The 26,761-nt window shown below is 39.2% G+C and overlaps 1 protein-coding gene across 1 annotated transcript in view; it reads right to left on the reverse strand.

Annotated features, from left to right (window-relative positions):
• The window catches only part of LOC144472458 (discoidin domain-containing receptor 2), a 267,709-nt gene that overhangs the window by 11,755 nt on the left and 229,193 nt on the right, over positions 1-26,761 (reverse strand). Inside the window, exons 11-15 of the mRNA XM_078185567.1 lie at positions 26,525-26,700; positions 16,523-16,645; positions 13,445-13,554; positions 2,408-2,608; positions 1,183-1,275 (exon numbers count right to left, since the gene is read on the reverse strand). Of these exons, the coding sequence (XP_078041693.1) occupies positions 1,183-1,275; positions 2,408-2,608; positions 13,445-13,554; positions 16,523-16,645; positions 26,525-26,700 (703 nt within the window). The remainder of the gene's footprint in view (positions 1-1,182; positions 1,276-2,407; positions 2,609-13,444; positions 13,555-16,522; positions 16,646-26,524; positions 26,701-26,761) is intronic.

Raw genomic sequence — 26,761 nt, forward strand, 5'->3', positions numbered from 1 at the left:
TAATTTCAACGTAAGCGTACAACAGAGGGGCCCAATGGCGGAGTTTCGTCTTGTTTTAATGGATGTTTAGAACTTTCCAAAGACCGACGGTCGTCGAGCGATACAAAACTTTATTTCTGGACTTCCGGTGGCGCCCGATACGATAATAAGCAGGATTATTACTTCAAAACGTGAATATTCTTTCAAAAATATAACAATTAATGTTCATTTCTATTATTTCAAGCAGTCATCTTTTCTAATAGCATAAAACGTAACGCAATCACGTTTATAAATAATGTGCAATTTCTTTTATTTGCTCGAGTTATTTATATGCATGAGATTATTTACATGTTTTACTAAATTCGACTAACAACTGTGAAATATTTTATTCGATCATCTTGCAAATAACCGTCCAACGAATTTTCATATTCAAAATAATTCGAGTGGTACACCCTCATCTCACGAAGTATAGTACGGGAATATCTATAAGCTTATTAAATTTAAATTTAAATCCGAAAAGAGGTGAATATTTCACGGATCGGTTAATCCCTTGCACTACGATTCCTAACTGCGTCGATTAGCACTTATTTGTCCTTAATATTCTTAATAATAGGACCAGACAATTTTTGTTTCTTTTATTGTCTCTGCGTACTTTTCTATCTAGACTTTGATAAGAGAAGAATTTATCTTTATTTCGATGTAGATGAAATTAATAATGTTCATATTTAGTAGATCTTGCATGAAATCTGTATCACGAGTCTGACTCGTTATTATAGTGCAAGGGGTTAATTCTGTTTTACCCGAGGAAATTAAGGCAACGGCGAAGCAGCGAAAATTATTATCTGATTTGCGGAACTCTAGAGGAATAAAAGAGTATTTCAGGAGTTATAGAAACGAAGGAGTGAAAATAAAGACGAGATAATTCGCTGAATGGACTGAAGCAACGTTCCACGGCCGATCAAGCGTCTGCTTAGCCGTGTTCCTAGCGTTCGGATAACCGAGTCTGCATTTCCGTCGTCCGTTAGCAGATTCCTCCGGAGAAGTCGAAACAACGTTTGCGTGTCTCTCCGAACGGCCGGCCGTCCGTGCGCGGTGCCGAAGAAAGGATATAGTTGGGGGATCCGTTAAGATGCCCGGCTGTTCCCTCGGGAAAAGGGAGATCCGCGCGGCTGATACGTTCGCGCGAACTTCCGTCGTACTCACCTAGTAGCCAGATCCCGGTGCACGAAGTTCAGATTCTCCAGATACCGCATACCCGACGCGATCTGAGCCGCCATGTAGATGAGACAGTTGAAACTGAAACGAGGAAACGACGTGAGTCGCCCGGAGGACAAAGTTGAGTCGCGGGGGTTCCAGGTTTTCGGTTGGGCGCCCGGCGTGGGTGCCTGGAAGGAGGGACGGCTTTCGGAGTGCGGCGGGATCGTCGAAACGACGGAACCGCCGAGGACTCGGTGACTGCGCGAAGACTACGTCGCTCACGATTAATAAACGCTTCAAACTCCGGCCCCGGTGAAACTTATTGGGTGTTAACTTCGCGTCGCGACGCCTTGCCACAGCGCGGATGAAACTAATCGTAAATCTTGAGTCTCGGAGCTGTTGCTCCGCCGGGGAATTATTTTGAAATTCTCTCTGCGACTGATTAATTTTACAGAATCGACCGACGCGAACGTCGAAGATCGCGTTACCGGAATATTCGGGATTCTGTTATTGCTCAACTGTTTCTTAATACTCAGTCGACCGAACAGGAAGGTTTACCCATTCATGACCGAATGAAGAAATCTACCACTTCTTTTTGTTGTCATCGCTTCGTCATAATCTGCATTCGATTCATCAAACACTATTTTTTTTTACAAAATACAGTATGAATTGATCTCTCTTAGCGCTTTGACTCTTAGCCATACGTGGGTCACATAATTGTTTAAAATTAATTTCTACGCTAATCGAGATTATAATTTCTTAATTTTACTAAGATTTGCAAGAGTACTTTAATTAAAGGTACTTTAATTTTAAATATGTAATTTTTGATATTAGGTTCTTTATTATTTTGATATTCTGATTAACGAACGGAGAAATAGAAGTTAAATTTTGGCTAAGATAATATATAACTGTTTTGAAAAAAAAAAGATGAATACAATTTATAATTCGTGAAACAAATAGGACGAAATGTGTCGCAACATTCTATATTCAAAAACTAATACCTGATCTTCTATCACAATTTCAATAATATTTTCCATGTGTTGCGAAAGAAAAAGGTTTGAACAATAACCTTATGTATACATTTTTTTTATTAAATGCTCACTTGAAATAAGATGGAAGCATAATTTGAAATCTGCTTTTTAATTTGACAAACTATGCGGCAGTATAGTAAGATTCAAGGATCTCAAAGGACGAATTATTTCCTCTATTTATAAAAATTGCAGATGATTACCTCAGGGTTTTGACACCGATTGGCATTGAGTGGGCGTCTTCGGCAGTGATATGCGTTTTCAGGAATTGGCAGAGGTCTCCGTGTTCCAGGTACTCCATAACCACACAGAATGGTTCCTCGCGGCAGCAGGCACCCAGGACTCTAGCTATGTTTCGATCCTCCAGAGCAGCCAAGATCCTGACATCTCGTTGAAAGTCTAACCTGAGGACGAGATTCACAGTGATATTACCAAATGAACATTTCCAAAGCGGAATTCCACAGTATCAACTAAACATTGAACGTTTCAAAAATATCTTCTATTAAAAACTAAAATTAAAATTATTTTACTAAAAACTAGATCATTATATGTAATTATTAAAATGTGGACCTTTACACATCCATACTATGTAAATTTTTATGTAAAATATTCCAAAATTTCCAAGAATCCGATAATTTGTAAGTAATAAAAACTTACAGCAAAATTCAGTTATAAAATATACAAAAAATACAAATTTGAAGTATTTATCGTTAATTACTGTTATCTAACAGAAATTAGTAATATATTTATTTTATTTGTAGTGCGGGATATCTTCTAGCAGTAAATTTTTATTGTTTATTCTAATATCTACGAAACAATCTATGAAAATTCATATACGCAGTATACTCCATCCAGTAACAAACTCCGTCATGTGTTAATCACGAGCAAATATTAAGTACAAATGATAATACTTAAAATCCAAGAATGAAAAATAGAGCTGCGATAAACCAGTAACTCTGTTAAGCGCCATCATATCTGCGGAGCAACTGTGATAAATAAATACTGCTGTGAACGAGCAGGACAACGATAAGCCATCGGATCGTTCCATTACCGTGGCCTTTTATGCATTAAAGTTATAATACCGCAGTTTCATGAATTTCGGCAAATTTTCATCCCGCGGACTCCCGGAACGACAAACCGGGAACACGGAATGCCGTACAACAGAATCGGGTTTCGCATCGGCGCAAGAAAACTGGTGGGGGATTGTTAAAGGAAATGGACCATTGCTCGGTCCGACGGTGTCCGTTTTGCGAAATAACCGTAAGATTTTCGCGCGAAGTTCCGGCATCTCGTTTGCATGCTGGCGCAAAGTAAACGGCTCGGTCGGGCGATTCGATTAGTCGACTGGGCGTGCGTTCCTTTACCCCGGAGGAGGAAACTCCGAAGGCGGGAGGCACTGCTTTCCAGAAGTGGTACGCGTATGGCAACGGTCTCGCGCGTTTCCACGCAGCATCGTTACTTCGGGCTTACTTACGATCGACTTGGTAATGGCACTCTCGCGTGATAGCTTAATGCGGCTGTTAACAAAACTACGGGCTCCGCGTATCGATTCCCCATAAACTGCGAATTCTGGTGCGTACCGTCGCCGCGGCGTCTTCGAGCCGCGTGGGCGGAGTAACGGCCTTCACCGAGCTTTAGCTATACGCGTAATGCGGACATTGTTTCCCGTCTGGGAGACAGGTGCGTCGTATTAAACGGAAACGGTGGGCTGAGGACCGGAATTCTCAGTTTTCTTAACCCCTTGCATTACCACTCCTTTCATGCTGTGACGATTAATACTTACTCGTACTTAATCATTTTCCTAATAGAACCCGACAATTTTTGTTTCCCATATTATCTTTATTTACCTTCGTTTCTATACTTCTATACTTCACCACAAGTCTGACTCGTTATTGTAGTGCAAGGGGTTAATTGCGTAAGAGTTGAAAGTCAATTGGTAGCATTTTCGTAGAAAAATTCGGATGAAATCTTTTCAATTAATTAATTTTCGTAGCAGTTGATATCTGTTCCTTCAACATTTACTTCATACATCAGGAACACGCATTCACTTGTGTCCTATGAACCATACAACTACGATAGTAACTCTTTTGTAAACTCTTCAGTATAGTTATTTTATACAGTATAATTAAGCACGAGTGTTATATAATTGATAAAACTGTATTAATTATCGTTAGAATCGAATAATAAAAATTGTTGTTATTGTTATAAAAAAAAAACAAGAAATAATAGATAAGAAAGATCCAGGATTTGTATAAAACAGGTATAATAAATATGAAAGATCCAGAATTTGTATTTTATAAAACAAGGATAATAAATAAGAGAGATCTACGATTTGTTTACAACATAAAAACAAATTAAGAAATCATTAATTACTAGTAGATACCTAAAATTATGATTACTGACTGAGTATTACACAGTGATTGACAGATTGACCCTATTAGGACAGTCATAAAAATACTCCATAATCATTTCCGACATATAAAACAGTTTATTTATCGATAAAAACTGAAACCTGTAGTGAATAATAATATGTTTGAATATAATAGTGCTTATAGCTAGTCAATCACTATGAAGAATGAAGAGTGTGATGACAACTCTTGACCTTCCTCATATTTTCGAAAATATCAACAATTTTTGTCATATAACTTCGTTTTGTAAATTTTGGAGCATACATTATACATAGGTAATAATTGTTTGAATTGTTCCAAGTCTTATTAAATTAATATATGCAAAAATTTTTGACTATTACAGCTGTGATTTTTAGATTAAGTTATGTTGATCCTATGAAATTGAAAACGTGTTATTAATTTTTGATTTATTTACGTATTTACAAACTATTAATTAGAGTAATAGAGTAAAAGATATAATTTATGTTGTATGTTTCGTCGTTTTTATTCAGTGAAAAAGGCATTACTTATATTTACTAATTTAAAAAAATAATGGTTATCCATTATACATAGGTCAATAACTGTACACGCTACCTGAGTTATTATGTGCTTTTTATTATATATTTTTGTATTTAAAACGAAAATTGAGTTCAACAACTATAATGAACACTAAATAAGTTCAATTATCGCAAGACATTACTATATTCTCCTAATACGACATTCTTCCTTGTATCATTCATTAATTTCTCGTGTAAATGCATAAAATCTGTCTAATCGGCAATCAACTAACACTATATTGATTGAAGGAAAACGTATTATGCTTAAACAACTTACTAAACTATTATTTCATTCAACTAAACATTTATAAAAATAGTGATTTCACAATCGATAAGACGACGAAGGGGTATTGCAATATTTTTTCAATATCAGAAGTAATAATTTTAATGAAAATGCAATAGAAAAATGGCAAGTTCATATTTTTACATTAATTCGTGCAAGCTAGTCCGTTAAATTAAATTGGAACGTTCTAATTGCAATTCATAAGTCGTATTTACCACAACGTATTGACAGTGTCTCTGACGGCCTCCCTATCAGTTCGATCAATTTCACCGCCGGCGATCTTTGTTACGCCGAGGACGGGCGGCACAATTAATATTTCTAATGAATATTCATGCCCGCGAAATAAGAAACCGGCGGACCGCAACGTTTTTTTCCCCCGCGGACGAGACGAACCGCCATGCAATTTGGGTTATTTAAACGTTTGTCTCATCAGCTCGCGCTTGATGTTGACGAACAAAACAGAACACGGTCCGCGGAAAACGGAGACTGCACAATTCAATTAAAACCTTATTTCCAAAACTCTAATTAACCGGATGAAAAAGTTCTGCCGTTATTTTCCTATGTGGACAATACGCGCGGCCCTGGAATCGCGCGCAGACATCACGAAAATTTAACCATTGTTAGATTGCTCCGTTGTTAATTCTGAACCCGTTCTTTTTTTTTAACATGCTCGAACATTTTCACGTAATCAACAAAGCGTGGACAAAGAAAGGTAAATATTGAACAAAAACAATTGCTCGAACGCAGCTTATTCATTCGCCATCGGGAAACGTAGCATTGTGTGTTCTCATGTAAAACGTTTCGCTTCAAATTTTTATAACAAATGCGGCTAGTGGTGCAGAAATTGGGGAGAACATAACTATTATGTTATTACTATAATAAAATTATACTTGCATTGTAACTATGTTATTCAAATTTTATTTTATGTAATTTGGAAAGGTTACCAGTTAGTACATAACTATATTAGACAATATATTATTATATTATACTATATTAGACAATCATTTTTATGCCTTAAAGTAACATTTTTCCCTTTTTCTGGTAACGTTGTATTAAAGAACTAATATCTGTGATTTTATTTATTGTATTCGATTAGGCATATCTTCGAGAATTGTAGCATCAAATAGTCTCTTTTATCGTACAAATAGAATTGACAAAATCCATTTTTTAAGAACGTTAAAATAAAACAAATAAATGTAGAAATTACTCATTGACACTATGTACTGTAATAATAAGAATTAGCGAGTGTAGATAAACTAAAATTAGCTTTTACTTTCTTCGTTATCCTATCTTAAATAAAATTATTCGCATCAATTCTTACTTACGAAGAAGTAAAGTGCAGTTATCGAAAAAACTGTTTTGCAATAAGTGTCCAAAATTATTTCACGAATGGTCGAGGTAATTTCTAGGTCAAGCGTGCGTTGTAGAAGTTGTCAGCAGGGTCCAGGTACGATTTCGCCCAGTAGGAGCTATAGATCGGAAGTGGAAGAACTGCATCTTTGTTCTCGAGGGTGTGAAGACGGTGTAAGTGGTGGAAAAGGACACGAGGAAATGGAGCAGACTCCGATCACGATAGGGACGCGATAAGTCATCCTCGCGGCGCCGCGGGAGACTTGTTGCGTGAGCAGACGCCGAGGAACCGTGGTAACGCCGTGGATCCGATCGTTTTACTTTTTATTTATGACGGTGCGTGAGCCGGGCCGCTCGGAGCATCGATATTTACAGGGAACCACGATAAAGCGTAGCGACGGGAGTACATTAACAGAAACGATCGGCTCACGTGATAAATTGTGTACGCGTACCTTTCCGAAACGCGGCACGACGGGCAGAGGGTTTCGAAATCTATTCGGTCACGAGCGCTCGTTGCTTGTGGGAACCGGTGCTTGATTCGAACACGGAACATCGACATTTTGCTAGTCGGTTTCCAGTTTCAATAGACGAAGAACGAGTGCACTTTAGTTAACGATTACTCGTTTCCAGTCACGTTTTATTGCATTATTTCAAAGTTTCTTTTGCTCTCATTGAAAATTGTTGTAAGTTGAATTAACCCTTTGCACTCGAATTCACTTAAACTGCAAATCTAAAATAATTTTTCTGGCATCTAGTGTCAGCATTTTATGTAACAATGTTTATTTTATGCATATAAAATTGAGTCTCGTGACTCATATGATAATTACACTTTTAACAATTTCTAAATCTAAGCTTTGGAGATGTCTATTAAAAATAATTTTGGAATGTATCACAGTAATTTTAATGGCGCCGCAGAGTCGTCACTCGAGTGCAAAGAGTTAAAACTGAAATGTACTTTATTAAAAATTAATTATTATACTCTAGAACGTTCGCGTATTCAGTAAACTAAATGATGATGACGTGTGACGGAACTACAGAGATACAGAAAATATGATGTGCTTGAAAATCTAAGGTGGCAACCTCACGGTTCGGTTTTTGCTTTTGAACTGAAAATGCCCGTGTTGTCCGGGGTCTCCGTCGCCAACGATTCACCCTCATAAAGAGCCATAAAACAATTAGGTTGGTCTGTTTTCAAGCGCTTGACATTGCTCCAACAAACTCCAACAAAAATTACCATGGTATGTAAATAATTGCGCCGTCTATGATTCTTTTAGTGAAAGATAGTCTAAACGTAAATGTTTAGGGATCAGAAGTGACGCAAATGTTAAAAGAATGTAATTTATGTTTTTGGTACAATATGAAGATAATTTTTCAGCAGAATGGTAATCTTAAAATGCTTATTGTTAATTCTCCCTTTATAATTGAAAGCATACGGGAGCTCTTGTAAAGGTACACTTATATAAGGTATTTATTCAGTAGATTTAAATCTGTGGAGATATACTATATAAACTGCTACATATCGAAATATATACATTCCTCGAAATCGTACAAATTACTATAAAACAGTCACTTCTGCCTCTCCATAGATCCGCGAAATCCTTCGTAGCGAGAAAGAAAGGTTTTATACAATTATATCAAAACCGAATGGGTGAAACGCGCCGCAGTGAAGTCTCCAAAGAACTTGAAACATTCAAGAATTTCGGTATTAATTTAAACCGTGTCCAAGGAACGCTCTTTAATTCCCTTCACGCAGAAAAGATTCAAGGATCAAGACGTTACACGTAGCAGCCGTATGCAGAATACGACTGGCTTAAAAGATAAAAGAAACGAAACCCATTACCGGAACAAACGAGCCCCATCGGTACGGAAGGAAACGGACCGGGCGCGATATCCCTAGAATTAGTTACAAACTGCGAGGGCTTAAAAGTCTTTGGGACCGAATCATCTTTCCGTACGCTTCCGGCCTTCCTTTTAGCGAACATCAGATAACTCATTCGCGCCGATGAAACTTCCCCGGCGTCCCCTCCCGCCCCCCTCACGCCGAACGGGACGTGGAGTTTCTCGCTCACAAAAGGCTGAACTGCTACGATATCCGATGAACGTCGTCGATTTTCACCGGATGGAAGCTTTGTCATCTGCTTCGCCGGATTCGCTCGTCCCTCCCCGAATTCCCCTCCTTCCCTCCTCCTACTCAACCCCCTCCGGCAACTCACCCCATCTGTTCGCGATCCTAGCTGGTTCCTGTTCGTGTCGCCACGAAGCGCGCCGAACTCTCGATACCCTATCTCGCCGGTCATTGTATGCAAATCTATTCCATTCGTGGAATCGAACTGGCCTTTTTCTGATGTCTAGCTTGATAGCCGCGAGAACGATCGTCTTCTACGGTGTATCTGGACGTTTCACCGCCGCCGTGGGGTTTCCTCTATAAACAACGCGGGTTGCTGCGAGGGGTCCACGGCCCTCGGCGTTCGGAAGAAACCGGGACATTCGGTACAGAGCCGCGCTATGAATTTTATGCGCAGGACAGCCACTTCGGCCGGACGACTGCTCGATGCACTTTGAATCTCTCAGTATCGCGAACTGTGCTACTTTTTGCCTGACCGTTGGAGTAGATTCGATTCCGTTCGCACTGTGGAATCTATCTCTTATGCTAGCTAGCAGACGGATACCTTTCCTGCGACTATCAGATCTGTTACCGATCCGTGTACAGTGACTTGCATCGATATTCAGACATCTTTTAGTCAGCTAGCTGTGTCTGGCCAGTATACTTGTCATGATGAAGTGGTAGTATTTCGTGACATGACGGGTATACTCGCCACGCATACAAAGTAATTTTAACACTGAACCTACCATGCGCGGTCAAATGACCGTTTTTGAAATATCGTTTAGAATTTCTCGTATACAACGTTACTGTATCACCATGTAGCTTCTCGACTTTTCCATATAACATACATACAACCCATTTTTCAATATTCACAATTTTCTTTATTGCTTACTTTCCAAAAAAAATTTATAGCGTGTCTAGTCTACCACGAGCGGTCATTTGACCATTTGAAAAATTCATGTTATTTACGACTATATTCTTTGATAAGCGCACTCCAGAAATTGTTTTATGAGTCTACAATGTAATTGTGGATCTACAGTGTAGAAAAACGCGCGATTGGAAGAAATGCATAGCGTTCTTTATACAACAATAATGTAAGCGATCTCTGAGATGATCGCTGGTCAGGCTGCGTACTGTTTATGTCTCGGAGATAAGAGGTCTATCTTTGGGAGATGAGATGGTTCGTTGATGGAAGGAGAAAGATGACTCTTTCTCTTTTTCGAAGAGTAAGAGTCATTCGAATAAAGATCTTTGCCAAAGAAGCAGCCCACCTAATTTCACACTTTGTGTCTTTTACAATACGGTCTTGCGAACCGAATAGAGAGCATCAAAATTTCACAGTGTGTTATAGAAATTATTACGTGGTATAAATAAGTGATAGTTTCGACAATGTCAACAGAGCTAACAATATTTTGTGATATGATTTACAATTTTTTGTATTTCTGGTCTCAATATTTTGCCCTGTTGGATTTATGTTTTTATATTTTAGTTTCTACTTTTTTTACTTGGATTTTATATAAAGAAACGATAGGTGAAGAAATATCGAGGCAAGAATTTTTATTTCATTAGGCAGAAGAGCTTGGGACCGAATATCGGAATGAGAGACAGCTAAGCAAAGAATGTTCATCAAAAACAATAATAAACACAGCTAAAGATTCTTCTGGACGCAAATCTTGTCAAATAAGATATTGTAAAGTCAATAAGAGTCCGATTTAAATAGGCTGTAATTTCTATATTCATTTTCAAGATGCTGTATCTTTTTTTCCAAAAATGGAAAGACAATGGGGCTTAGCAGGTTTTAAAGGGTAAAGTCTCTACTTTAATATGTACCAACGGATTTTTACTGTCAAAATTTGTATAAAATGTAAAAAATACGTATGTGGAAGATGTGCAATACAAAATGCTGTAATTTGTAAAAAATATGATGAAAGGTAAATAAATCTTTCTAAATAGTAAAGCGGTGAGCGGGTTTTTATCGTAGCACTAGAAAAATATTTTGTTTACTATCCAATTGGCTAAAATCTCTTTCTATATTAAGATACATATGTTTTTTTTTTGAAGCGGTCATTTGACCGCTCATGGTAGGAGTAGTTATACATGAAATGTCGGTAGGTTTAGTGTTAATTGGAGTAAAGATATAGTCTCAAATGTTAAGGTATTTGGAATATTTTGAAGCCAGGATTTAGTATAAAATAAATAGAAAGTATAAATAATTGGTGTTCTGGTTTCATTGGCAAATATTTCTCGTCTTATATACCAAACACTTTGTTAAGAAGCATACACGGAGGTGTTTACATTGTTATAAAAATAAGATATGAATTTTTAACTTTCATTAGTATTCGTTTTTTTCTACGTTTTCGTTTATTGCGTATACGGTACATGTCAATATTAAGTGAATAAGTAAATATTAGTGATGAAAATGTTAATTTTACAAAATAAAACCATCTCTTTGATCTAGTATTTTAACAGCGTCTATTGCTCTGGAAAGAAGATGCTATAGCTAACTGGTTAAAGTAGAAAAATTATTTCAAACTGAACGAAGTGACTGGAATTAATTGGACCTTGAGATTTTAGATAAAAGATTTTATGAAATATAATATAGAATATAAGTATTTCATTCTGCAAACATGCAACATTAGCCGTAAGAAATTATTTGCCTTAAGTTTATCTATATTATTAATGCAATCTTGATCTAGACAAGGAACCGTTTATGGAAACAAATCGTTTCGCGTTTCTTTATATTGACTTTGTCACATTGTTCGTCTCAGTTACATTGAATTCTTATGTAAAATTGCGTGTTCGTAAATTATCGACTGCGTAAGAAACATTTTAAACAAAAGTATATTAATTTACAGTGGGGAGCAATACCGCGTCCACACTTTTAGAATACATATATAACATAATTTTTTTGAAACTGGTCAAAATTGCTGAAATTATTTTAAGATATCCAGGTTATAATAATTGATTAAGTTAAGGACTAGTTTATTGTACAATGACTAAAATAATTCTTTTTAATCTTGGTATTACTTGGAATAACAACATAATAAAAAAAACTCATGAGTTTTGACTTGTTTAATTTAACACGCTCAGCGCCGACAATCAACCACTGAAATCTCCACATAGTTAAAGCAATTTAATTAATTAAAGCGAAACTAGAATCCGAAACTCTTTCGTATCCGAAACATTCTAGTTAAATTCAATTCGTTCAAATATATTACAATAAAAATGAATTTTCAAGATTGATAAGAAATTAGCGTCACTCATATTTCGATGACGCGGCGCTCAACGCGTTAAACAATAGATTTTGCAGATCTCCTTAGGGCCTGATAGATATCTTTACTGATGAGTCCTCTAACAGGCCCAGGACACGAATCGTTCCCTTTCTTTTCCTCTACCCCGTCATCATTCGCAGCGGCGCCAAAGCACTTCACCATCTCACTGCTCTGACAGTCGCCTTCGGCGAATGCTGGTTTCACGGTGAACAACCGTGGCGATGCTTCGATAAAATCGAAATCCCGTGTTGATATTTTCTAACTGGTTTATTGCAGATAAATTCCGATGGAAAGATCGGGTCTTGAAATGAAGTAACTAGAAATTTGATTGTTTCCAGCCATATGTATGGAGTTTTTAGTTGGATGAGAATGGTAGCAATTTTTATGGTTAACAATTATTTTATTTTATAGTATTAGAGTAATATTAAAAATGTAACATATTCTTTGTTCAGGTTTTAGGTTCTATACGGCATTTTTCATGTTAGAATATAAAATAAAACAATATTAGTAACCGTAATCATTTCCACTTTTGTTCGTAGTTCATAAGATTTAGAAGATTCTGCAGCTTTCATATGAAACACAACGTGATGTTTCTCTCCAAAAACTTTGTTTGGATAATTTCATCATCCCCCGATACTTACTCGCACAATAAAAGTATACAATACCAAATAAACGTAGCGAAAGCAGTAGAAAGACAAACGCGAGTCCTCCAGAGATCACAATAAGAAGCGGACAGTCGTAAATCCGCGTTTACTACATGAACTTCGAAACTCGCATGAATTTTTATACCCGGTAGGCCTGCGGCAGGGCGCAATACGGTAAGTACTCTCGACAATACGGTTACGGATCTCAGGTGTCGCCGGCATAACGTTTTATCTCGGGAATAAAATTATCGAATAACATCGGAGCGAATGAATTCGCAGCGCGGGCAGGGGGGGGGAATCTTAATCGAGGTTTCGCCGTCGCGCCGGTATCTCCGTTCCCCCGTTATTCTCCAACAATCGTTTCACTTTCCAACGGTCCACCTTTACCGGATGGCGGAACAAATCTTGCGTAAAATCACGTCCCGTGTAACCGAGCGTTCTCCACGGCTGTAAAATGTTTATCGCGCCGCGTGCGGAGGAAGAACGAGACGAAGGAAGTGGCGGTGGCACGATCGAGCCGTTGTAACAACGGGACACGGAATGCAAATTGCTCGAGCGATACAGTCTAGACACCTGTGTGCGCCTGTGTGCATGCGCCTATGTACATATACATATATATATATATATTCGTGTGTGTACTTACTTTTCCTTCTCGCTGGCTTCCGGCAGTAAAAATTTGACGGCGACGAGACGCTTCCCGACGCTGGTCGTCGTCCCGTACTCCGGGATCCCTTCAGCCTCCGCCACGTACACCTTCGCAAAGCATAATTTGTTCACATTATACCGGAATCGTTTTATACGCAGTCCACCGGAATGAAGAAAAATTCGTTCGCGGAACGGTTCCGAACAACGCCTTTGGCCCGTTGCCGCGTTTATTACGGTATAAAAGTCGAGTCGCTCGTTATGCTCGTAAATTCGTCTAACGAGAATAGATGATCCCTGAATTCGATTACTCGTTGCTCGTGATATTTATTGCGCAACTTTTGGCCAGGCCGTTTTGCAGGCGCAGCGGGCAGTCGGACCGGAAGCCCAGGGTGCCATTATTACTCGCGAGGAAATTGACCTGCGTTCGTTGGTCTTCTGAGATTCGTATTTTCTGTGCGACGCGAAGCCGTTTGAATGGTGAGGTGTCAGGAAATTGGGTGATTTTGTACTTTGAACTCGGAAGCTCTGCCTTATTGTTAGAACAATTGATAATCTCATATCCAAAGTTATCATGCCCTAGTTATAATATAGTTATTAATCAAACTAGTCACAAGGAAAACAGATCTATATTTCAAACCCATACGTTCCCCGTGTGTTGTCGCATCAAAATAACAAAATTTAACCCCTCCCCGTACTTTAGCGAGTCAGACTCGCGATGAAGATTTTTGCCCAGACATGAATATCGCGAGTCAGACTCGCGAACAGTTACTTGGGCCAAACATAAACATCGCGAGTCAGACTCGTGAACAGATACTAGGGCCAAACATAAATATCGCGAGTCTGAGTCGCGAACACATACTTGGGCGACACATACATTTCGGATCGTATTGCGACTGTTTACAAACATCAGTCTGGTCTGTTTAGCGCGCGTTGATGCGGACCGCTCGGGCCCGAGTTTCGTCGAGCTAAATGACACGGGAAGGGGTTAATTTAATTTAATTTAATTTAATCTCATTTAATTTAGCAATACAGTGTGGAAATAGAAACGAGGCACAAATTTATCGATCTAATTCCTAACTGATACAATAATTTCTGTACAATTGATATAGTGATGCATTACATAATCGATAATTTTTGAATGATAACCCTGTTTCAAACAAAATGATAATTATAGTAATAATGCTAATAATGTATAACGCATAAGGCGTATCCTAATATTTTAAAAGTATGATTGGCAAACGTCTTATTTCAATTAAAAATTTACTAAAACAATTTCTTGAAGGAATCGAGTGCAAAGCGTAACATCTCACCCACTAATCACGACACATTGTACCACATCACAAATCACATTATAAGAGTTAACGGGTAAAGTGAAAGCGAGCGTAACTATTGTGTAATGATTTTTTAGGAACGAGCGAGCTTTCGCAGTTCAGTGATTGCCGCATCAACAGGGTACGAAATCGGGCATGATGAAGAGGGTTGCTGCGTTCACTTGCTTGACCGCTGCTTACTCGAGACTGCAATTGCATCGTAGATTGAAGCGGAAGTCGCGATCCCATGCAACCGGGGATGCAGCTCCCGGGCTGACGTGGCCGAATCGGGGGCAAGTCGTCTCTCGGCCAATCATTAACGACGTGCCGGCGCGGCGCCCCGTACAGGAAACAAAAGGGATTTATTAGCCGCTCTAACGCGCGCTAAACTGATTATCCTCGACGAGGTAGACGAGGCGCTATTGTGACGGGAAGAATAACAGAGCAGACACTTCGTTAATCGACGTATTGTTGCCGCGAACCCGGTGGCGAGTTGCCCGCGTATGGCCAACAAACGGATTGATTTCTCTGTCGCCGTTTAACAACCGGGAAGGTGAGCCCGGCGGGTTACGTTTGCGAGTCGAATCGGCGCCGCCGGTTGATGTCTCTCTATCTCGTTTGCGATCGGGGACAGGACCCCGGCAGTTCGTTGTAACGTCGGTTGTGTGTAATTCAACTCTCTGTGGCTCGATGACATTACAGTACCCGATGCACTGCGTCACCGTGGTAAAGTGACACTTCAGGAGCCGGGAGTGTATTATGATAATATTGCGGAAATTGTGCGAAGCGAATGCTTTGACGTCGCGGAACCGTGATGATGCGGTTTGGAAGTTGCTGCGGACGGTAGTGCTCGATTTTGAATGAAACATGGTACAACAGTTCGAAGAAACTCCATTGTCGGCCATGCAATTTGGATTACGTTAATGCTAGTATTATCCCGACCAACATTTGCGGGAAGAATTTATTTCTCTTTTAACCTCTTCAGGGATGATTTTTTATAGCGGGGAACAATCTATTTTTAATTGTTTCTTTTTTTATTTATCATTCATCTTATTTCATTCGATGAAATTTTTGTTAGTATTGCTGAGAGACTTTGTAGCGAATCAACTGATTCTTATTTTCTTTGCACTTAGAATAATCAAAATTTTAAGAAAACTAAACGTACGCGGCCAAGGGCGCGATGACGTTAAATTAATATTAATTAATCAATTAATTAATTCGAGTTCATTCGAATAAATCGCACGTCGCTGGATTGAAAAGTGTAAAAAACAAAGAGCTGCACTTTTGTCGTCCTTTGAGTTCATTCGAATAAGAAGAAAATATAAAATTTAAACAGATTCTGAGATTATTGAACTAGAATATGCTATATTAAATGCTAGATTAAATGAATTTAGATTGAATAGCTTAATGTTGCTCTTCAAAGAACTGGACAATCCTTTCGTACGCTCCTGATATATTTTTACGCGGAGGTTATTTAAATTGCACACAACCGGTACTTCAGCCCGTGAAATAATTCTCCGCGGGTGCGTCGACAACAATTTAAATCGGCCCTGCAAGGTTCAAGCCGCAAAGATCGTAGGATATGAAACCAATGGGAATAATCATAATCACCGGCTCGCGCGATGCAAGGTGTACCACCGAAGGGTGAATTATTGGTAAAGAATTTGTTACGAAAGTGGCCGTGACGAGTCCCGAGTGCCGAGCGTACCGCGGGCGTGTCTAATTTAAAATAGATACGTGTTGAACTCTAATAACAATGTCGTTACCGTTCCGAAAGCCCCTTCGGCAAGTTTTGAGAGCATGCGGAGGCGATGCCGTGGGAAGAGCGGGACGCTCGTCTGCTCCAGACGTCTCTTCAGGGCCGAAAGTACCTCCTGTTGAGTCGGTGACTGGAACAGAAAAGAACAATGCATCGCTCGTGGTATCGGCCGGTAATCAACGATCTATGATCACGCTAACCGCGGCATGAGCGTGTAGGGGTATATCGGGGGTTGGCGTGGCCCGGTCGTCGGATGAATTATTCTGTTGATCTCCGGACCCGTAAATCCTCGGTGATCTATTACGCCGGCCCGGCAGACTTACAATAATTTAAGTGTCGAAATTGCCGCTATAAATTTCGGCCGATCTCTCCTTGCGGAAAGTCTGCGTGATCGGCGACGAATATACTCGTCCACAGCCTACGCGAGGTTCGAATTGGTAGAAGGATAAATCACACAATACTTTGCAATCTTTTGTCGATGTTTATTCTATGGAGACGTGTTTTGTAGAAATTTAAAGATAGCGTTGTGAGAAGATATTTCGACGAGGATTGATGTTTATCAATTATCTGTATTAACTCTTCTAGTGCCGGACGACGATATATCGTTGCGCGTGGAATAGTGTCTTACCATTCGCATTGCGAGAGAACTCAATGTACAAAGTTATCTTCGCATAGGCAGCCATTTTTCGCCTGGCACTGAAAGGGTTAAAATGCAATATCTGCGTCTAGCGCACGAATGAAGTTTTTTGACTAGATTTAGAGATAAATATTTATTGTACTGTATTTCAGAAAATTAAACTATAACATAGAAAGTGTAGTAAAGTATTGTTATATAATAATGTTTTCTATAGCTCAATAACTGCTGTAAAATGTGTACAATAACAAAACGGATCTTAAGTATTTATCAGAAAAATGCATAGCTAGAATTTAATCTAATTCTTTGATTAATGCTTTGATTTTCTTTTGCATAACGATCTATAATCTAACAATAACGTTACCCGCGACATACCACACGTGTCGAGGGGTTAAAGACGCCAATATTTGTTTCTAGTGATTTCGATCCACGTTTTTGTCGTTCGTGGAACGATCCCCGATTGTTCTATAACGTTCGTTGTAACCGGACACGGCGGCACAAAAATGGAGACCGTGATCGCGACGAGGGGCCACCGAAAGGACCAATCGTACGTGACGGGTATAACTTTCGACGTCGGCCCATTGTAAAGCTACATCGATAGCCCCGTCGCGTCCTCGGGAGCACACCCGTTTTCGGTCTAATGACGGATCACGCGGGGACAATGATTGGCGTAGCTAGGATGCGTCAAGGCCAGGCCCCGACGCGGCCGCCCGAAATGTTTTGACTGTTTCGAGTGGTGCTGTCGGGTGTCAATCACTCGCAGACGTCCCGACGCAGACGACCACTTTCGGAGCATTGTGCTCGAATCAATCTAGTTGCGCGCCGCGGGTATCGCGTGACCGATTCAGGGTATACCCGTTTCGTTGGTTACGTAGCTGCTTTCTTGCGGAGAGACGATATCGTTCGCAAGATTCCCTCTCAGGCTGCATACTAATTGAACGTCACACGGTGACCAAATTGTTTTCGTCAGATCGGAGTTACCGCGTCACAACTGTTTTCAAATCAGTACGAAATTTGTTCATGCTTCATTTTTTCGATTTTTCTTTAGAACTCGCAAAGTATTATTGAAATTATAGCTAATAAAGGTTAATACTTTTTACTTAGTATTCGATATTCTTCCATATTTTTATGTGAAAATATAGCATTTCATTTAATAAAAAAGTGGCGGCTGAAAATGGTCACTTTGAAAAATAAACAAAATAAATGCACTGTATACTATGCTCCTTAAAACAAAGTCTGTTGCCCAATGCATCTTTTGAAAATTGCAGAAGAAGCACTTAAATATACAGGACCAACCTGTATATCATGTCGAGTAAGAATATCAAAATTGATCTTCAAAAAATAGAAGAATTTGAGTGGATGTGATTATAATTGCTATGAAACTGATAAAAATATACAGTATAGGAACCGAGAATTGTGTGAATTTTTCGAACAACCCAACAGAGATTACTATATAATACCGATTCGCATTGCAGTCTGCCTTGTATTTCTGTTCTAGCATTTATGAGTACCGTTTGTTCAGCGATTCATGTATTACAATTTAACATAGTGTATTAACATTCAAATATGACATTGGTGCGATAAATTATGTATTACAATTATCTGATAGAATACATCCATACAAATGCATTGGGCGTTAGATGATTTTTATCAGTAACATCAGACCGCTGCAACATGCATTTAATCAAACTGTTCGCATAACAGCCGACAATATTAATCGACAAACCCATTTCGAAGTGACCGTAACAACTAAATTTACTGCTAACTATATTGTCATAAACATTGCGTAGATACCTAACAGATGCACTTTTCTGCAATCACCAGCCACCTGCGTTTCTGTTCAATGCTTTCGATATCAGTCACGTTCAGATATTTATCACGTCGTCTCTCCTTCGCATTCGGTAACATAAATTTCCGGTGATTCATGAACACCGTAGCCGCACACTTTCGCAGCATTGTGCCAGAGTCAATCTGGTTGCATACCGCGGAAATCGTGCAACCGTTTCGAAACCTCTTCATCCGGGAGAGTATGTAAGAGCCTCCTCGGCGAGAGGTGATCGAGCCGCTGCAGCGGCAACTATCGATCCTGGATTTCTGAAGAAGTAGAAGCCAGTCATTTTCGAATATTAGGCTTAGAGGAAGCAATTCGACGACGCTCTGAATAGCTCTCCTTGCCGGTTTGGAGAAGCTGCAAGAGTGAAAGTACGGTTACTTAGGAGATCGATGTTCTAGACACCAAGTTATTCAGTTTAGAACCGAGCAACTAGCCGAAGACGTTTCATTCCAGGATTCCCCTTTATACAGGTTCGTCCTCAATTCCTTCTACTCTACACTCGATGAACGGAAACTCTTTTCAAATAGAAAAACCGCTACAATGAATTCACTCGAAAAGTTTCTTAAGTAATATTGATAGAAAGTCATTAATAATAGAAAAACCTATTTTGTCGAAGATTTGAAGACGATATTTTATTTGTTGATTACAATAAGAGGTTTGAAGAAATAGGCAGTAGATCTAGATTAGTAGAATAAAATCAGTAGGAATTTAAGTTTGAGATTATCTTTCAAATATTTGATAACGTATTATTTCGTTGCTGAACTTGATATGTGAAATTAAATAGACATTTATGGTAACATGGTGTATATATAGCGTATATTTCAGTTGATTTCAAGTAAATAATACAATTTGAAAAAGGTGGAGATTATATTCATTAGACCTTTTCTTATGACTAGACTGCGGATTTTATATATTTATGTCAAAAATGTGTAGACATAATTTAAAACAGTAAAAATATTAAAAGAAACTAAGAATATTGAAATATCAATTTGAACATATTAAAATAAATAAAGACAGAAAAATACTTGTATTCGGCTGCTATACATGTCTTTCAACTTAGCTAAACAATTTTGATTTCGCACAAAGATCCGTAGCTAAAATACCAAGCAATAAAAGCGTTGACACTTTTTATAAATACCCATCAATTCTTCTCAATTGATTCAAATTATTAAAATAGAAAATATTTGGAAAATTTATACAAAATTCCACTGAAGAGCATCTACATTTATTAATCAGAAAAATGATTTTTGCCGCTTCCAAACGACCATGAAACGCGATAATTTCCACGTGAAATGTCCAGAGGTAATCCAGGAGGTGTCGAATAAATCCCGCGATATCGGTAGAAAATCGGCGCGCGTTCGGTTTAATCGATGGCTCGACCTTTTGAGTGGAAAAGTGAAAGATTCAGGCTCGAATTTTCGCGCAGATTGGTGGGAATTTCCTGACCGACACGGAAGTCGCTGATTTAAAACTCAATGGGGCCCGGTTGTACGCTTGGAAAATGCGCGCGGTCGCCGGTATTCTCGGCAAAAAATACGTCGCCGCGCGCGGTCCCTGCGTGCGAGCCGCGAAGAAAATAAATCACCGGGCCGCTACAAATTTGGCGCGACGTATTTTTATTCCGGCCCGATCGTGGGGCGCGGCGCGCGCGATTCGGTCGCGGGTTGCCGAATCAACCGGCCCGCGCGTAATATTCCTGCGATGTCGGCACGCGAGTCGACCGAGAGGGTGTAACAGAGGGGCGCGCGGGGGATGAAACGGGAACAACGGACCGCGGGGGCACGGCCGGTCGGGGGGGGGGGGGGGGGGGGGGGGGGGGGGGGGGGCGTTGGGAGGCAGAGCGGGTGGATAGGATTGCAAACGTGATTACACGATGCGCTTTCTCTCCGCAATTAACAGAGCGAACTGGCCCGGAAGGCACCGGACCGCGTAATGATGATACATTCCACGAGGGTTACTCCGAGGGTATCCGCGAAAGGGTTCGACGCATCCCGTTGACGGCAGTTCGTTTATATATCGGCGAATCGATCAATCGAATGATTCTGCAGATTGTGCGGAAGCGGTGCCGAATACGCGATACTTTATTTACTCGCCAGCCGGTAACTTTTCGCGGTGTACTCATTATTGTTTGGGGTGGAGTTTGTGTACGCTGGTCATCATTATTTTGATACGCGAATCCGGCAGTGCGGGACCCTAATTATACACAACCTGCGATTCTGTGTACAGAGATTTTTCTAGACCAATTCCTTCGCGCGAATTATCTAATTTTCCGCCGTTTTCTGTTTACACTTTATAACGCGAAGTTACAGGCGAGACGTGACTGAAATTAACACTTTGCACTCGAATGGTAACTCTCAGGTATGACTAAAAATTGTTATATTATTTTTCAAAGTCATTTTTGGATTATTCAGCTGGTTTGTAACTGTTGAGTTTACATAGAATAATTTAAGGACACAGTAATTGCTAACGCACAGTAACTGATTCTACTATCACCCTTGTATACCATCTAAACTATATTTAAAAAAAATACCTCAATATTGACGTTAAAATAGCTTCCAGTGCAAAGTGCGAACCATTGTCGGCGATAAATTCTGCTTTTATTATTTATTTAATTGTACTGTATTTTATTTATTCAACTGTATTGTATTGTATTCATTAAATTGTATTCTGTTTCGAAGAAATTCGAAATATTGTTACTGCTCTCTAAAAATAATTGCGCCAAATTTCCTGCTTCACCTGGCTTCTATATTTCTGTTTTAATTCTATATCGTTTATTCTACTTGCAATTTTTAACTCATTCAACGGCTTAAGCGGCTAAAACAGCATGTTAGTCAAAACGTACTTGTTGAACAATAAATTCAGACTGTTACCAATTAAGGTGAATTTGTTAGACATAACACAACGGTTAATGGAATTCTGAGCGTACTTTAGGAGAGACTGAAACACAAATAAAACACTTCCCGTGGTCCGGTTAACGTAAACTCGCTGATTCCTACGGAACAATAACCGCGAGGCTTGCATATCCTGCTCACGAAACGTGCAATAAACCACGTTAAAATAAAATTTCTCAGTCGATGTTTGCGATACGCTGTTATCTATCAAATTACGAGAACTTCGTGCGAACTTATATCTTATTATTTTTGATATATTATATATGAACTTATATTTATAAAACTTACAGTTTTAGGAATGTGAGGAAACTTAAATTAAAAAAAATTGTGATTGCTTTGTGAACGAGCTCTATAGATTAAAAATCAAATGAAGTTCTATGTTAACTTTCATTTAAAATTTCTAAGTACATGATGTTAAGTAATGCAGTCTGAAGCATAACTACCTGCGCCGTGCAAGGTATCGGTATAGTGATATCCGCACAGATCAGTCTCGACATAGTACTGGCCAATTCGAGCGGGGCTGGCTATCGATCCGGCGCTCTTCTATTGACCTTTAGTTGTGATCTGGTAATTTTTTATGCGAAAGAGAGCCCCTGGGAACGTCTCGCGCGTTTGACGTCGACCATGCGTACCTCTTCCGCTTTTCTCCTCCCCAACCTTTTTGCCCATCCCCATAGGAGACCGTGCACAGTACTACGGTATTCTTGATACAAGGTAGAGGTCTGTTTATTTTACCATAGAAACGCTACCACCTTTCGAAAAATATTGAATCCGGAAAACGTTCCGAGTTTGCGCAACGCTCGGTCTCCATTTTTCTATAGCTCACAGCTAGAATCGTATCCTTTTCATTACTTATCGTGCTGGTTGCTATGCCGGTTTGATACGAGAGACACGGTATTTTTATCCAGATTTACTTTTCTATTTAAAAACAATGTTTGGAGTTTCTGCTAGAACTTTCAGTCTACTGAAGAATTTAAGAACATAGTTTTTAAGATATATCCTATCCTTCCAGTTTCAATTTTATTATGGGAACTGCCCTGATTTTATGGAATACTTTGGGATAATATATCAACAGACAACGTTCGTAGATCTGCAAATGAACTACAATTTTCAGTACGTACTTCTTTAATCGAATTTAGTTAGACCGTTTTATAGAAATTGAGTTTTAGGAAAATTGTTAAGTTTAGTAAGCTACAATTTGTAATATGTTTAGGTTCAATTTATTAGTTATAGAAGCTACTTAGAAGCAAATGAAGCTATTATATTAGTCAGTCCCGATACCACTTCCGGAAAATAGGGATATTATGATCGTAAAAGTAAAGGAACAAAAGATGGACGTTCACGTTCAGAATAGGGAACAAAGGTACTTGATTTGAAGACAATGAGGACATCTAATGCGTTTTCTGTCGTCGTTTGTTCATTGAATCGACAGAAGGATAGGCTAAGCGTTTAAAATTCTGAGATTGCACTCGCGTGCACGTGCTGATGACGACCGCGGGAACAAAGACGTTTATTTTACTATTATCATCCCGTACTATGTGCAAGAATTTTTCTCGTAGCAATAAATATAAAATTCTGTTTATACTGTTTATACCTATAGCAAAATTTTCAGTCATTATCTCGAAAGCTAAAATCGAGACACGTGTACGGAAGAGTTATTCAATATAGTCGAAATATAATTAACATAATTTGAAACTGGTCTATGTCTACTACGTCTCGATGGGTTTTTGTTGAAAGGATGGTAATAAATTTATTACCGGAAAAAAGAATAAAGAAGAAGTGATGCAAACGTGGAAGCTTTACACAACTTCTACGGGGTGTAATTCTATCGCGGGAATCTTAAATCGAGATCAAATTTTCAACGCACTGTACCCATGGGAGATATATCCGGCCTGAACGGTCTGCACTCGTTCCGCCATATTGATTTAAATTATTAATTGCGAAGCTTCTTCCGACGAATGGGGAGAACGTTTAATGGTTACTGCGGAACTACCGATACGTTTTACCAAGGATAGGTCATTATTTATAGATGGCGCGATAACGAGGCTGTATTCCTATACCTTTCTTCTGTTTATTCTATCCCCGGTTATTCGCTTTTTTTTTCTGCTTCTCAACCGTCGCTTTGTCGTCGGCGTATTATCGCATTACCGCAGGCTTCTCGCGAGCGCGTACGCCGAAGCTTCGCGAATTAGACCAGGCGTAGGAAAAGATTGAAACATTTAAAGAGTCGCTTTGACTCGGGGCCGTGAGCGTTTGAAGTATTCAGCGAGCGTGAAAGCTTTGATGAATAATTGCATGTTCGACAGTTTCCACGGTCTTTCGAACGGTTTAAAATTAAATCTCTATTTATTTAAATCGGAAATGGCAATTTCAAGGCATGTCAACACCGGGATTGCGTTGCAATTATTATTTAAAAATCAATCAAAGCTGGAAAATATTACGGCGGAGCTACTGGCGTCCGTCCGCCATTCCGATACTCTCAATGCGCCAGCAACGGCACTGTGCAAGTGATTTTTAACATACGTTTTAACGTTTTTCCGAACATTCGATTCTTATAATCTGTTACTTAGCAAAGTATCGAGACGATACAATGCTAGACGTTGTTGAAATACGTGAACTTTCTGTTGAAGCAGATGAATATATAGGGTATCCCAAAAGTCACTTGCAATCGTGAAATAAGAGATTCCCGAGGTAATTTAAAGTAACTTTCTCTTATAGAAAAATTTTCTCCAAGGCAGCGTTAACGAGTTATTAACGAAAAATTGTGACCAATGAGAGCGGAGCTCGGCCGGCATGAAGTTCCACTCATTAGCTCGGCCGCCTCGCGCCAGCTGATCTCACCACTCATTGGTCAGTATTTTTCATCAATAACTCATAAAAAAAGCCGCGAATTACTTTTGTGTCAAGGAAAAAATTGCTTCAAATGATCTCATAAACCTCTCATTTCCTGATTGCGAATGATTTTTGGAACACTCTATATAATGTATTTTTGGATCTTTCTGCTTTCACTAGCATCGCATTATTCTTGATGGCAGTAGGTAGAAGTAGATTGGGGGGAGTTGATGCACGTTGAAGCGGACTAGAGCAGAATGAAACTGGTTGAAGCAGGTTGGAGTGGACTGTAAGGGGTTTGGAGGCGGTAGGAACGACGTTGAGCAAATTGGAGTAGGTGAGTGCAAGGTCGGGCGAGCTAGAGCGAGCTGGTGTCAACAACAGCTACTTGGGGATAGTAGTAAGACACCTTAGGTACCAGATTGATCTTACGATGGAGAATATCGAATTCCAAGGTTGACATTCTTTATGATATTAACGTTATAACATTACTTTTACCAATTTTGACAATTTATACTTCTTTTCGACGACATTTATATTTCTTTCATTCTTTTTATTCTTCACTTTGGATAGTCTCATTATCTAACCTATAATTTCAGTGAAAATTTAAAACAGTCTATGATCAAATAAAAAATTAGGTGGTATTACTGTGAATAAATGGAAAACTAGATGGCCCATGAAGAAATGAAAATCTAAGTGACCGCGTCAAAATCCTTTAACGGTTAACCTTTCTCTTAGGCACGGCTGGATTTCGCGCAAACAAAATTTTTCATAACTAAATTACCGTTTTTCTTACTATATATATTTTTTCGATATAACTATTTATAGTATTAATTACATATATTCTTTCCTTAGTGTATTGCACATACACACTTTCATTTCAATCGTTTACTTTAACCCTTAAATGCATGAATTAATGAATTTTATTTAAAAATTAGGGTTATAATATTTCAAATGAGTGGAAATCGGGAAAAATATTAAAAAAAATTATAAGTCATATCTTATAGGGTTTTTATTGAAAAATATTAATGATTAATTTTTGGTACACTATGCAAAATAGACATAAAAATTCTTTTTTTTTTCCTGACAAAAGTACTAGCAAATTAATAAATAAGAGCCTTACCTTTAGAAAATATTTTTTGTTTAACGAATACACCAAAATATTTCTAAATAATCCACTTCCAAAAGTGCGTAAATGAACCCGCTATCAAAAATGCGCGCCAATTGGTATAACGTCAGAAAGATACAAATATTGAAGTCAAATGTCATTATTTTAGTTAATTTTTGATAAGTCAATGGACAAAGGAATCACTGCCATTCAGCCAAATGTATCGATATCAAAACTGTTGTCGGGTATCCGCGCAAAAAGTTATTGATTCATTTTTGGGACTCTATGCATTTAAGGGTTAATGATTAATAAAACAATTGAGTAAAGCACGAAACATTCGCGAAAGCCACTATAGTGGCGCGCCGTGCCTAAGAGGTTAATTTACATATTTTCCAAAAATTGGTATAAAATTTAATTGGTGTAAAATACTCTCGTTCATGGATAACACATACGCTATCGTTTACGAGTTAGGCTTTCAGAAACATCACGCAACTTTCCGCAAGTACTTCAAAAGCTATATTTGAAGAGAACGACTGAGAAAAGAGCACAATGTGCTCTCTGCAGCCTCGCCAAAGGGTTCCTCCTGCAGTCCCGGCTGTTTGCAAGGACGTTCGCCGAGGGGCGGGTGTTTAAGCAGCGCGGATATTAAGCTACTCATTAGCGGGCCGGTGTCCGAAGCTCTCGCGGCAGAGTAAACATCGCGCACGTACCTTTTTGTCCTCCGTCTTGTTGGCCCGCGACGATGTCTTGGAGAAGAGGCCGTCCTCGGCGGCGGTGGAAACGGCCGGGCCTCGTCCTGTGCCGTCCTGGTTGAGCAGGGGCACCGTGCCGAGTTCCGGTACCGCATAATCGTACGATGTGTCAACTGCACCGTTCGCGTACACCGCTGTGGATGATATAGCAAAGGAGGAACGGGCGCAGAACAGAGGGGGGTGTCAGAGGGTGGG

Source organism: Augochlora pura, chromosome 7 (assembly GCF_028453695.1).
Source record: "Augochlora pura isolate Apur16 chromosome 7, APUR_v2.2.1, whole genome shotgun sequence".
Taxonomy (NCBI): Eukaryota; Metazoa; Arthropoda; class Insecta; order Hymenoptera; family Halictidae; genus Augochlora; species Augochlora pura.